At 37.3% G+C, this 13,397-nt stretch overlaps 1 protein-coding gene across 1 annotated transcript in view; it reads right to left on the reverse strand.

The window, feature by feature from the left end:
* Positions 1-13,397, reverse strand: part of ofcc1 (orofacial cleft 1 candidate 1) — a 79,474-nt gene that overhangs the window by 22,151 nt on the left and 43,926 nt on the right. The window contains exons 14-16 of the mRNA XM_026200818.1: positions 12,501-12,737; positions 8,055-8,307; positions 7,032-7,195 (exon numbers count right to left, since the gene is read on the reverse strand). Of these exons, the coding sequence (XP_026056603.1) occupies positions 7,032-7,195; positions 8,055-8,307; positions 12,501-12,737 (654 nt within the window). The remainder of the gene's footprint in view (positions 1-7,031; positions 7,196-8,054; positions 8,308-12,500; positions 12,738-13,397) is intronic.

Consider the following 13,397-nt stretch of genomic DNA (forward strand, 5'->3'; position numbering starts at 1 on the left):
CATCTGACCTTTCCAACAGAGTGAAATTCTGATGAGCTTCAGCTCGGCAGAAAAGCAGGCCTGACCCATCAATGTCAAACCAGCAAAACAGAAGTGACTCTAGTCTAGGTTTGACACCTTTGTTAAAGGGATAGTTCACCCAAACATGCAAATTCTGTCATCATTTACTCACTCTCATGTCGTTCCAAACCTGTATCTTTCTTATGTTGAACATAAAATAAGATACTATGAAGATTGCTGCTAATCAAACAGTTGGTGGTTTCATTGATTTTTAATAGTATTTGTTTTCCTACTATGGAAATCAAACTGTTTGGTTATCAGCATTCTTCAAAATATTTTCATTTATGTTCAACACAAGAAAGCAACTCATGCAGGGTTGGTATGGCAATGGGGTGAGTAAATGATGACAGAATTTTCATTTTTTTTTTTAAATCCATTTAACAAATTCTGGTATTTTCTTCTTCCCTACATTCTACTCTGATGTTTTGGACCTCTAGTGGGTCTTAAACTTCTGAATAATATCAAATAAAGCCTCCTCTCTCACTCCTCACAGAGAAGGTGCATTGAATGTTGGATTCTAAGACAGTGTAGGAGGCTTGTTTGCTTGTGTTTTTGTGGGGAGGCTGTCTTTTCAGATCATATCTAGATCCTAACATTCTTCAAAGAAGCTGAGCTTATAGAGGTATCTGAATCTATGTCTGGTGAGGAAGTTGTGATTCATATGACCACTACAGAATGGTTATTGATATTTAGTCTTAAGGTGGCACCTACTCAGACATCACTCTTAGTCAGTGCACGAATCATCTGGCGTGAAAACACACAGCTTGGCTTCTCTTCAAAATGTCTTGACCCTCCACTGCGGAAAAGAGATTATTCTCGCTCAAAAGGGTAATGAGCACTCCAGAAAGTGAAACATCTACCATGCAAAGTTTAAAGGATGAAAAGCAGTATGGCTTTGTGAAATGTAACGATCCATCATTCTACCAAGGGAAAAAAAAGCGTGTGATGATTGCTTTTCTATGGCATGTGCACATGACCTAAGTATGCATGAATGATGATAACCCATTCATTTAAGATCAAAATGAAAAAAAAAAAAATAATGATATTGCCAGAGTACACATATTCTATTATGTATTTAGTAAATGTCTTAATGTGAATCAATATGTATTCAAAATCATATTTCTGACTGTATGTCAGGAATTTATAATAAACAATGTAGAATCATGATGGAATTTAGTATTTTTTAAATAAAGATATAAATCAATAATTGGCTTAAGATGACTAAGGGGTCATCCACACAAAGACCTATTTTCCTATTTTATCTTTTTTTTTCCTTTTTCTTCTGTAAGCATGGCATTGTCTCAAGAAATATCATTGTACTCATGAAACCACTGAAACTGGCTCAAAACGATGTAGTATACTTGCCAGCACATTATGTGGTGCTGTAATTCTGCCACAGAGATACACCAAAAATGGAGAAGAAGACTTGGACCATGCACATAAACATTGTATGCTATATACAAACTCAACACAACAACAAGAAAAGCTAGTAAATTTAGTAAAGCTAATAGGCTCAGTAGCTTCATGCAGCATTAACACAAGCATGTAGTCCGCCATTGTTGTTGTTGTTGCTGTTATGTGACATAGCGGTGTCTGACTAGGGTTGAAATGTGGGGTGATGACATCATCGTTTCTCAAAATATACAGTTTGGCTGTACACATGAAAACATAAAGTTGTCGTTTTCAGATATATCCGAGACCTGGTTTCACAAAATAGCAGTTTAAGGCTCCCAAAATGCAGGATCTGTCTGGGTGAAACGCTGATATGATATACATTTCTCTGTGAAAAAATCTCTGTGTGTACAGGACCTAGGATAAGATGAAAGCAGATTATTATTATTATTATTATAAAAAAGTTTATTTTCAAAAGTCAGGCTATGTAGTGGGGCAGTTGGTCCATGGTAGTGGGGTCAGGTGATCACTGTGTTGATTGTGGCCCTGATATGTTTCAAGGGGACCTTGGCACCAGTGCAAGGTCACCAGGTCTTCTGAAATTAGGCCAACTGATTGGCAATTATTTTCAATGGAGCTATAGGTTGCACAAAATGTTAATAAATGTCACTAAAAGGCACCGTAGATTAATTAGCACTTTCTTGTCATTGTTACGTTGTATTTACATTCTGCCTACTGTCAGCACTTTACATTTGTTTGAATTTGTCAACCGAATACATTGTTCCTCTCAGCCACTCACTGAACCATCCTTGGGCTAGTGGGGCTATACCAACAAGTCTAAGGAATTAAAAAATGTTGTCCAAAAAGGTCCTGGACTTGTTTCAGTTATTTCCTCTCACATCAATGGCTAGTTAGCCATTAGCTATAGCTTTTGCAGGGTGCTCAAGAACAACTGTTAGGCCTAACCATCTGCCACAGTTAACACAGTTGGCTTCTTTGGTGGGGAAAGTCACTAAAGGTGCCAGAAAGTTTATAAATCTTGCATTAACTTACAAAGTTAAAGTTGGCCATACTGAGTAGGAGGCAAATAGTCCAATGTATATTCACGTTTAATTTCATGTTTACACTAATTCCAGGCTAAGGATATTTAGAACACCATATTCACTTGCTTTAGCAATCAGACTTTAGTATGTTTGTAGGTTTTAGTAACATTACATTTATTGAACATTACTTTATGTTCATTATATCACAACATCTCTTTCATGGAAGTGATGGTAACATGAAGGCTGAGAGTGATCTCTCTCACTGGCTACCTCATGATTCAACATGTTCAATCAGCCAGAAATCTGATTTGAATGGAGGTCAGCTTGGTGTGTCATGCCTTAATATCCTTTGTGTAATAATAACTGGAAGTTCTTTATTTGCTAACAGTGAGTGAATCTGGGATGATCATAGGAGGCCCATAATGATGACCCTTCTCCTCAGTTTCAGAAACCAGAGATGTCTCCAACTTGGTAATTCCCTGAAATGTTCTTCCAGTAAACTCTATCATCACTCGATAATCATGTTCATTGCCTTGAAGAAAAAAAAAAAAAAAGGTCAGTTTGATGGCCTCAACCAGATCATAGACAGTAAAAGAAATGGACACAACGACCCAATTGGATTCAACGGAGACAAGTGAAGTCAATTAGAAGCACACACTTCTTGGGGACGAGCGTACTGTGCAGACTCAAACTGAGGTTGATGACGTAAATGTCACGTGAGCAACCTGTAAGTCTTCTAACCACTGTGCCAAGAGAAATCCGAATCCCCCACCGAATCTTGCAGACGTTGTTGAATAATTTTGTCCCGTTGCTTTTATGGAATCTCTATGGGCTTCTCCCTTGACGTCATGACTCCACGTCCCCCAGATATCCTCATAGACAGTAAAAGATTGCCTGCGAGCTTCTCCTGCTGTCCATACGGTAATTTCTCTTCTGTGCGACAGAGAGTCGCAGGTTATGAAGCAATCGTTAGCCTACTTTTTTTTTACAAAAACTCCTTCTACGGGGCAACAACGTAAGATTCAAGGTAATGGGGCCTTTTTGAATTTCGTGTTTCTTTAGAAATAATGAATGGACAAATGGAGTCTTTAAACGCTGCAGATGTAAAGTTATTTGCTGTCAAAGTGATGCCAAAATGAATGGGAATCCATGGAAAGCTAACAGCAGGTGGGGGTTAGCTAGCCAATGGCGGCGCCCAGGGGTGCTTCAAAAAAATATGAAACCCTGCCCCCTGAACCACATAGACTCCAAAGGTCATGGCAGCTTGTGTGCTCTTTTGTAGTCTTTATGATTATGGAAGGCTGTCCTAAACATTCACTGTGAATGCTCCATTGCCACTCCCAGTCCCAAATATGGACCCTTAGTAAATTAAAGTGAGAAATGTTCATTGCTATTTATCAAACATTTCCAGATGTGCTGTCTGGACATAGCTTCAGGTGCACCTCATCAAATGCTTTCAGTAGAACTCTGCAGTCCTGCTCTTAGCCACCTGCTAAAAATATCAGCCTGGGCCCAAGATGACAACACTGGGTCAAACAACCCAGAACTAGGCACATCCTAAAACATATTTATTAGAATTTCTATTAGAGTGACTGTGTTTAGTCAAGTTGATCCTAATAGCACTGGACCATTATCAGAAAAGCCCGCTCATGTAGCAATAACAGTTATACAGTAAGTACATTGCGTGTGTACATTTCTATTATAACTTAAGGCATTCAAATACATCTTAATGGCAAGGTGTTCAAGCAGTCCCAGAGAATGCGGGTTTGTTGGTTGTTTTGTCTAGCCAACAGTTAAAGGACTTTTCCGATGTTATATAAAGCTATGAATAAAAAAATAAATAAAATAAAAAAAAAGACTTCCCATAAACCATCAGGTTTTAGTGTTTGAAGTGTTTTAGATACCGAACTCTGAAGAAGGATACAGCACTGAACAATAATGCCATTCACCATTTAAAATTGCCTGTAACAAAATATTCCTGACAAAATTTCAACACAAAGAAATTTAAGGATCAGGAATCAAACAAAGAACCAGGAAAACTAGCACATTCTAGTATCTGCCTCTCAACCAATGAGACTGTCAGCCTGAAAGCCTCTCAACTGACCAGATGTTGAAGAGGAGAATCGTTCAGTCACCGTTCACTGCTTTAAAACAGACTTTAGTTGAGCCACTATTCACCTCTTATTTTAAAATAACAAGTTCACCTGTGGTCCCGCATCAAATGTCTGATTGTGTTTATATATTTTCTGACAAACGAAAGAAAAATAAAAAAAATGTTTTTTTCCTGCTTTGCAGGGAGTGAATCAGGGCTTGCTAAAATGTAATTAAAAACGGATAACAGTTCATTCTATCTATACGTGTAGCCTCAGGCGTTATTTTAGAAATAGGTCAGGCACTGTGTCAGTGCTTCTCTCCACACAGTGAATAGAAGCAGATAACCCATAAAAACGCGCAAGCCTACTCACAATCAGACTGCTGGCCTACATTCACACAGCACAACCACCCTTCAGCTTTAACCCATGTTAGACGCGCCAACCCTGCCATCCTAGAACCGTGCACTGGCATGAGACATCACCCGCCTCTACAGCTGACACCTAATGTCGTCCATCCAGTGTGGGATAAAAGCCCAGCCATTGAGAAACAAGATGAAAGCTCTTTCTCTGAGACCATTCTACACTGATTAGTGAAAAATCAGGTTGTTACAGTTTTGGGTCCTTTGTTTTAATTCCAGTCCTTAAAGCTACAGTCTGTGTGATTAAAGACCTAAATATTCAAAACAGGGATGGTACATGAAAAGAAATCCATGAACAGTCGATTTCATATCTATATCTTACACATGCATTTCTTGACTTGTTGGTCCAAATTTAGCCTTAAAATCAAAGGTTTTCCATGTTTGGTTAATATGATTTTGTGCAGTATGATCTTGCCCAGTAACAGCAATTTGAACATAAAAAAAAAATAATATATATATATATATATATATATATATATATATATATATATATATATATATATATATATATATATATATATATATATATATATATATATATATATATATACTTTATTGTACATGATCCTTGGTGGTCATTATTTCAAAACACATCACAATTTGGTTCCTGGTAATATAATCATAAACCCCAATGTTCATTACGTCTGTCATGCATATTAACAAACCCTGTGGTGATTTCAGCTCATCTTCATGTCATTTCTCTGATTATTTATTCTTTAATTTCATGGGAGTATTAAATCAAACTGCATTACATCAACACTTGGCTGTCAGACGACGGTAATGAGCAGAAAGCTCTTGATACGGCCTGTTTATGATGCTTATGTGCTGGTGGACAGGACTTCATTGGCTGGATGTCCCTCAGGGGTTCCCTGTCCGAAAATACACTGCCATAATCTCAGACTCTGAATCGTGTGGACTGCAGTGTTGTGACACTTTTGACACTTCCACCAGGAAGGTCACACACAAACTCTCAAGTTGACAGGAAAAATAATGGCAAAGTGAAAACTGCGTTTTGGTTCGTATTGTGAAATTCCTTTTCTGAAGATAGACATCATTTATTACTTGGATGCTGAATAAAAAAAAAAAACTAATACTGTGTCAAAATCATTTAATCTTCTCATCTTGCATCCCTTTTTTCATATTTTTTCTCAACATTGTCACCTTTCCCCTACTATATACAAACTCAAAACTGCTGTTACCTAAATGTCAAGTCATTTACATTTATGACACAAGGTTTGTTGCTTTCTGTTAAATATAAATGTGTGGTATATATGTTATATGTTAATATATCCCTCTGCTGACATGCTTGGCTGCCCTGCAAGCAGCCTTCTGTTTTCTCTCTCCCTCTTGTACAATTAAAACTGGCAAATGAAGAATGCCTCGTCAAGGTCAGGTGAGTTCTCCTATAAAATAAATGCCCTGAATTAGGTCTGTTCAGAGGAAAGGATCTTCTCGCGGCCACTTTTTGCACTCATTTCATCAGGTGCTTTTTCTCTCCCACTTAACTTTGCTTATTTTTAAAGCACTTACACTGCATCATCAATGTATGTGTTCTGGCCTGCTTGCTGTCTCTGGCTGCAGTTTGATGAAATTTGGAGCTCATCCAGGATGACACTCCTAGAGAGAATTATATTCCTAAACCAAAATGTATCTCAAAATGATTTAGTGATTAATGAAGTGTTTAATTTTCACTATACTGCACGTAGTGTACAATTCTGAAGTGAATTAGAGAGCTACTTGTGTTCAGTTCAAGACTCTGATTAAAACTTTGACTTAGTTCAAGATTTTTTTTTTTTTTTTTTCAAAAAATGCATTTGGTGTAAATGATTGGGAAAATAGTTCCAGAACCAAAGCCTGCTGCAGAAGTGGCTGCTTGAAGTTAGGCAAAATGTAAAATAATTTGCAGTGGCATAAGGGCACGTTACAAATTGCAGGTGAAACATTAGAACAACTACAAATGAATTTGACAAACTTTTGATTTTGTGTTTGTTAGATTGTTTTTTTTTTTTTTTTAGATTCTTTACCTGAGGAAGTAAACATAAAGGAAGGTGAAGGAGAGGATGCAGTGGACACCGTACAAGAAGAGTGTGATGATGATGCCTGCTGTGCCCGACTGCTCAGTCCGAAAGAAATGCCAGTACAGCTTAGCAGCATCTGCTAACGGTTCCTCTGCACTGTAGGACAGACGCTGAGCAAACAAAACACGTTTCACAAAATCACAACTTTCTCTTCCATATAAAACATAAATACACAAACATATTGTCCCATTATTTATTCTGTTTAAATGTAAAAACATAAAAGCATTAGGAACATTAAAACCATTTTAAATACATATGGAGTTTAAACATACGCATTTATTATTATTATTATTATTATTATTATTATTATTATTATTAAATTATATGTTTTTTTTTTTCTTGGTTTTACTTGTAATATGGGGAAGCATTATTTTAACCATTGTGAAAGAAGTACACTTGTGCATGCTTAAAAAAATAATAACTTTTACAGAAATAATATCTCTAAAAGAATATTCAATGTAACTAAATGAAATGCAGACACTTTTATTACATGATATATAAACAAAATAATTGTATCTATTATCTTTTTTGACCCACATAGGACTTAATGTAATTTCTATTGAAATATCATACAGCATATCTATCTATCTATCTATCTATCTATCTATCTATCTATCTATCTATCTATCTATCTATCTATCTATCTATCTATCTATCTATCTATCTATCTAGCTTAGGTCCTAGGTTTTTCAGTTCAAATAGTGACATCTGTAAAATAGTCTATGTGATATCGGATTCTAGTTTGTTTGTTTTTTTTTCATATTTTGTTATTCAGCATTATGTATAGTGCAGTATTTAATATTTCCAACCAAAAATACACCTATAATCCTGAATAATCATTTCTCTCTACAGTCTGTCTATCCCATCCCTGCCCTCACATTCAGTTTTATTTGTAAAGTGACTTTGCTAAGATAATGTGAAACTTCTATTTACAGTGCAGAAGTGTCCACGTTATTTTAAGTGACTTACCCCTAGGACGGCATCCACAGAAAAGACCGCCAGAGGGTCCAGCACTGTCCACACCGCCGCAGCCATGATAAACTTTGACAGGAAGGAGGGCGGTGAGCCAAACGTTAGCTGACAGCCCCATCTGATCAGGAGCAGCAGTAGCGTAGCTGCATTCAAGGTCAGGGGGCCCAGCAGCACCAGCAGAACCTCCTCCAGGGTAGACAGCAGCGAACCCTGATAGACCAGATCCACCGTGTGCGCACCCAACCAAAATCTGCCCAGAGAGAGACATGATGAGAAGGTGATTAGTCCAAAATGTAAGTTAATCAAATAAAAAATATTTTTTATTTGTGAATATGTGAATTAAAATAATTCCAAATTACAGTATGAGCCGTTCTTAGGCAGGATGTAAAGTAAACCTGAGTCATGTTTATGTATTTATAACAATAATGAAAAAATAAAAATAAAATAATAATAATAATTATAACTGAATGATCGGGCCAGTGCTGCTTCCTAAAGAGAGTTTTCACATATGTTTAAGTCTTGTCAGTTGAAACAATCAAGTGATCTAAGCCATTCAAGTGCTAGATGACATGAAAGAGATTAATATTCTGTTAATATAAAGCCACCTCTCAGACAGCATGTGAGTACCAAAAAGTTCTTCATGAATATTTGTGTGAAAATATTGGATGTGTGTCAATATAAACAAATATGTGCATTAGATTTTAAAGTGACAACAACCACATACTGTATACCCTCTGTTTCCTGTGTTTAAGTCTTGTCAGTTTAAACATTCAAGTGATTTAAGCCATTAAAGTGCTAGATGACATGACAGAGACCTCAGTGCTGTTATCTTTAAAGGGGGGGTGAAATGCTCGTTTTCACTCAATATCCTGTTAATCTTGAGTACCTATAGAGTAGTACTGCATCCTTCATAACTCCAAAAAGTCTTTAGCTTTATTATATTCATAAGAGAAAGATAGTCTGTACCGATTTTTCCCGGAAAAACACCACCGACTGGAGGCGTGACGTGTGGGCGGAGCTAAAGAATCACAAGCGCCAGTAGGCTTTTGCGTTGAGAGCGTTTGGAAGCTGTGACATTATCGTGAGGACAAAACCATCATCCAAAACAAACCATGGCTAACAGTCAGATTCAGCGTATATTTATGATCCAGAATCAGATCCCGAGGCTGAAACTGAACGAGAGCAGCAGCAGCAACGACTCGCTCCGAGCGGGGCTCGAACCCGGGTCTCCGGCATGGGAGGCGGACGCACAAACAAGGAGGCAGAGATATTTTAAGCAGTCTTACTCACCGCCTGTGGTTCCAACACACGATCGTGACCCTTTTTCGTTGGGATTGCATTATCCTTAAGAAATAAACGATATGCAAATCCGTAGTCAAACTGGGCCTTGTTTGTAAAACAAGCATCTTCGAAATGCAGGGAACAAACACAAACACTTGCACAACTCCATTGATACTCTGTAAAAATAAACTCCTTCCACTGGTCCCTTAATGCTGTTTTTTCTTTGGTAATCTGTGCAGGGTTGTCTTGCCCTGGCAACCAAAAATACACTCCTTTTGTGACATTTCGCGACGCTCTCGCTCTGATCAGTGAATCGTCTGTGCTCAGCCTCTCAGTGCTCTGCTATACAGGAGCGCGCGCTCTTCCGGCAGATGTGCCCTTAGGACCCATATAAGGAAATTCCGCTCCATCTAACGTCACACAGAGCCATACTCGAAAAAAACTTTCCGAAACTTGTGGCAAACCGCAAGGAGTATTTTTGGAACAGAAATACTCCTTCAAAGGTACAACTTAATTTTTGAAACTTTGTCCATGTTTAGCATGGGAATCCAACTCTTTAACAGTGTAAAAAACTCAGTATGCATGAAATAGCATTTCACCCCCCCCTTTAACTGTGACAAATTGTTTCTGTGTGTGTGCGCAGAAAGCCACCTCTCAGACAACATATGAGTACCAAAAAGTTCATACTGAATATCCATGTGAAAATATTGGATGTGTGTCAATATAAACAAATATGTACATTAGATCTTAAAGTGACAACAACCACATACATTATGCCTTCTGTTTTCTTTGTTAATGATGTTAATCAAATAACAAAAGAAAAAGAGATGATTACTCACTGCTCTTAACTAAGCAACTTACTGTAGCTTTAATAGGTACCTGTGTATTTCCTTCATACAGTAATACAGCTTTCACAGGCACTCTACAGTACTAAATTATTTTATTTATTTTTTTCATTTGTATCTTTGTTGCTCTGTATTTATTTGTTCTATTGCTTTTTATTTGTTTTCTGAAGCTTGCTTACTTGTCTTCAATGTTTGAACTTTATATTAACTTGGCTAGTATTAGTATTTGCTATTAACTTAAATTGGAGTCGAGAACTGTGAAATTCCACTGGTACACAAACTGTCGGTATTGTAAGGTTACATAGGTCAAAAAATAATGAAAGCAATAACTTTACTTATTTATTTAGGCAGGGCCAGTGAATGTTTTGGCAGGGCAAGTAAAATATCTGATCTCCTGGCCTGACCAGGTCAGTAGAAAAACTCCTTAATGTTGAGTCCTGAGTCAATATAAAATACTTGTTAATAACAACAACATGATGACCTTTTTTTTTTTCTGATGATGTAAACCAATTTGAACTTAACTGCGGATTGTTATTTGACTCTTATCATTATATAATTTATAAAATGTTTATATTGACTTGGTAGCGGTTTTAGTGGTATGCTACTTTTGACTTTATAGTAGCCTAATCTAGTGGTGCTGATTTACAAAGAGGCAATGGAATCATCTTGCAACACATTCTCACAGTGTGAGTGCTAAGCCCCCCTGAGGATGAAATCCTAGAACCTTCACTAAATCTGCACAAAATACAGCAAAATGAAATGTTTAAGAATTTATGCTGATGTCAAGTGTTTTTTTTTTTTTTTTTACATAAATTTTCATGTCTTTCCTAATCTACCATCATTTCTCTGCTCATTAATCCCTCTCTACCGTTACCTGTGAATCTTTTGCACTCTTCATTTCATTCGTTCGGCCCATTTATGCTGCACATGTTCACTACTCCAGATTTTCTAGCATTCTCTCAAGCATTTAAAACGTGTGAAACTTTCCAACACTCACTGCATGTTATATCTCTTTTTATCAAGGTTTAATTTTTAAGATGTGTTTTTTGATTGATAGTCAAATTTAAATTTGATTCAATTAAACTCAGTCCAACTTGACTCAGTTTTGCTATATTTTATTCAGTCTGAGATTCAATTTTATTTTAACTCAATATCCAGCTTGATTCCAGTGCATTTAAGGCTCAATTGCATTTGATTTACTTTTATTCTGACAGAATCAGATCTCTAATTGTATTCCATTGTCAATACGCACTTTTTCTTTCTGTTTTAGGATGCTGTAAATTACGTCAACAGATCTAGCCACCTAACACAACTCACTCCAACGTTTACAACGGGACCTGTGTTGGTAATGAAGAGTTTTTCCACATGCTTGTGGTGCAATAAAATCCACAGAACACATGTTGTTGTGTAGACGGGTGGGACTCATTTGGCACTGCAAGGTTGTGTGCTGATTTTGGAGTGTGTTTGTGTGTGTAGGAGTGAAGGGGGGTGGTATTTGTGAGAATGCTGGGGGTAATGAAATGTGCGTGGGGTAGAGTGAGAGAGAGACGCTAATGACTGCGGGGCGTGCGAGCGTGTGTGTGTGTGCTGTCAGTTTGCAGCTGATCTCTGACCGCTACTGTGGTCACTAGCCCTGTAGAGAAACGCTCGCAGCGGACAAATGGACAGACATGTGGAACGTGTCATGAGCCTATGACCCCAGCTTTTTTTGTTTTCCACTTGTTTCTCCCTCATCTGTCCTTCTCTGCATTCCTCTTATCTTCTGTAAGTCGTTTTCTTCGATTTAATGATCGGATTTGTTTGGCAACAACACAACTTGGTGCGTAAGAATATTCACTGAATGACTCCTGGATGATAAATTAAATTAACACCACATGCAAAATAAAACCACGCTGCGGTATCACACAGGGTTTATGATGAAATGCTGTCCACACAATAAGAGAAGATAAATTCTTTCCAAATAATGCACACATAAAGGCCCGTACCCATGCATGTTAAAATCAACTGACTTTCCCCTCATAAGGTAGTTAAAGTTTAGACAAGTCTTGTAAAAGACTACGCATGTGTGTGCGTTTGTTTGCATGCATATAAATGCACACACATGACATATACAACAACAGTGCATGAATCACCTGCATGCATATTTGTGCATTTGAGTGTGTGTTTCCAGTGAATTATTGTAAGTAGACATTTGTAAAGGTCAGCATATCCTCTCCTGGAATAGTTCTGCATGCATTTGTGTGTTTAGAATAATGATGAGCTTGACACTGTGTGTTTGCGAATGATTGTTTTGTGAGGAGGGTCACGTATGTCTCACCTGTTGATGGGGATGTGTTGAGCCTGCAGGAAGAGCCACTGGCTGCAGTAATGAAGGTACAGACGGGGAAACCACATTAAGCTGAACAGGAGAATGGTCAGACTGATCTGAGACAGATGAGGACGTGGATGGCAGGACAAACCGAGCAGTGACGGGAGGAGACGCACTGCCAGACGTGTTCTCTCGCCCGTCCCACAGCACACAGCGGCAGACCTGTGCTGGTTGTGGTGCTGAGATCTGGGGACAAAAAGAAAAAAAAAAACATGTGGTTGATTCTGTAAGCAGTGCGAAACAATAAATAAATGCAGTAATAGAGGTTTTTATGAGGATTTAATGTGCTCAAATTTAGATAAAATAAATTGAAAAACACAATTCTTCCTTTTTAATTTAAAACATCTGACTTAAAGAGTGTGATTGTCATTAATAAAATATATACTACCTATAATCACTTCATTAAAATATTTGGTCACCATACAATGAATATTACACAACTGATGGAATTTAAGACTACTATATATTACCAGTGCAATGCAATACAAAAATGTCAAATTTACTTAAATTTTAATCAACATCCCATATTGTAAGAAACATACATTTTCTGTAAAGCTGCTTTGAAACAACATGTATTGTTAAAAACGCTATACAGATAAACATTGATTGAACTGGATTATATGAGCGTTTATGGAGTTATTTCTTAAAAACACACGTCAAGTGTATGGTTACTAATGGTTATTAATCCTTTGCTATTTTTGTTAGCTGTGACATGGACAATATGGATGCATTCCTGAAAGGAGAAAAATGTTTTCTTCCATGTATGGGACTGTGTATGTAATGTTTATATATATATGTGTGTGTGTGTGTGTGTGTGTGTGTGTGTTGTTATTAACTGTTATTAAC

This window comes from Carassius auratus, chromosome 24 (assembly GCF_003368295.1).
Source record: "Carassius auratus strain Wakin chromosome 24, ASM336829v1, whole genome shotgun sequence".
Taxonomy (NCBI): Eukaryota; Metazoa; Chordata; class Actinopteri; order Cypriniformes; family Cyprinidae; genus Carassius; species Carassius auratus.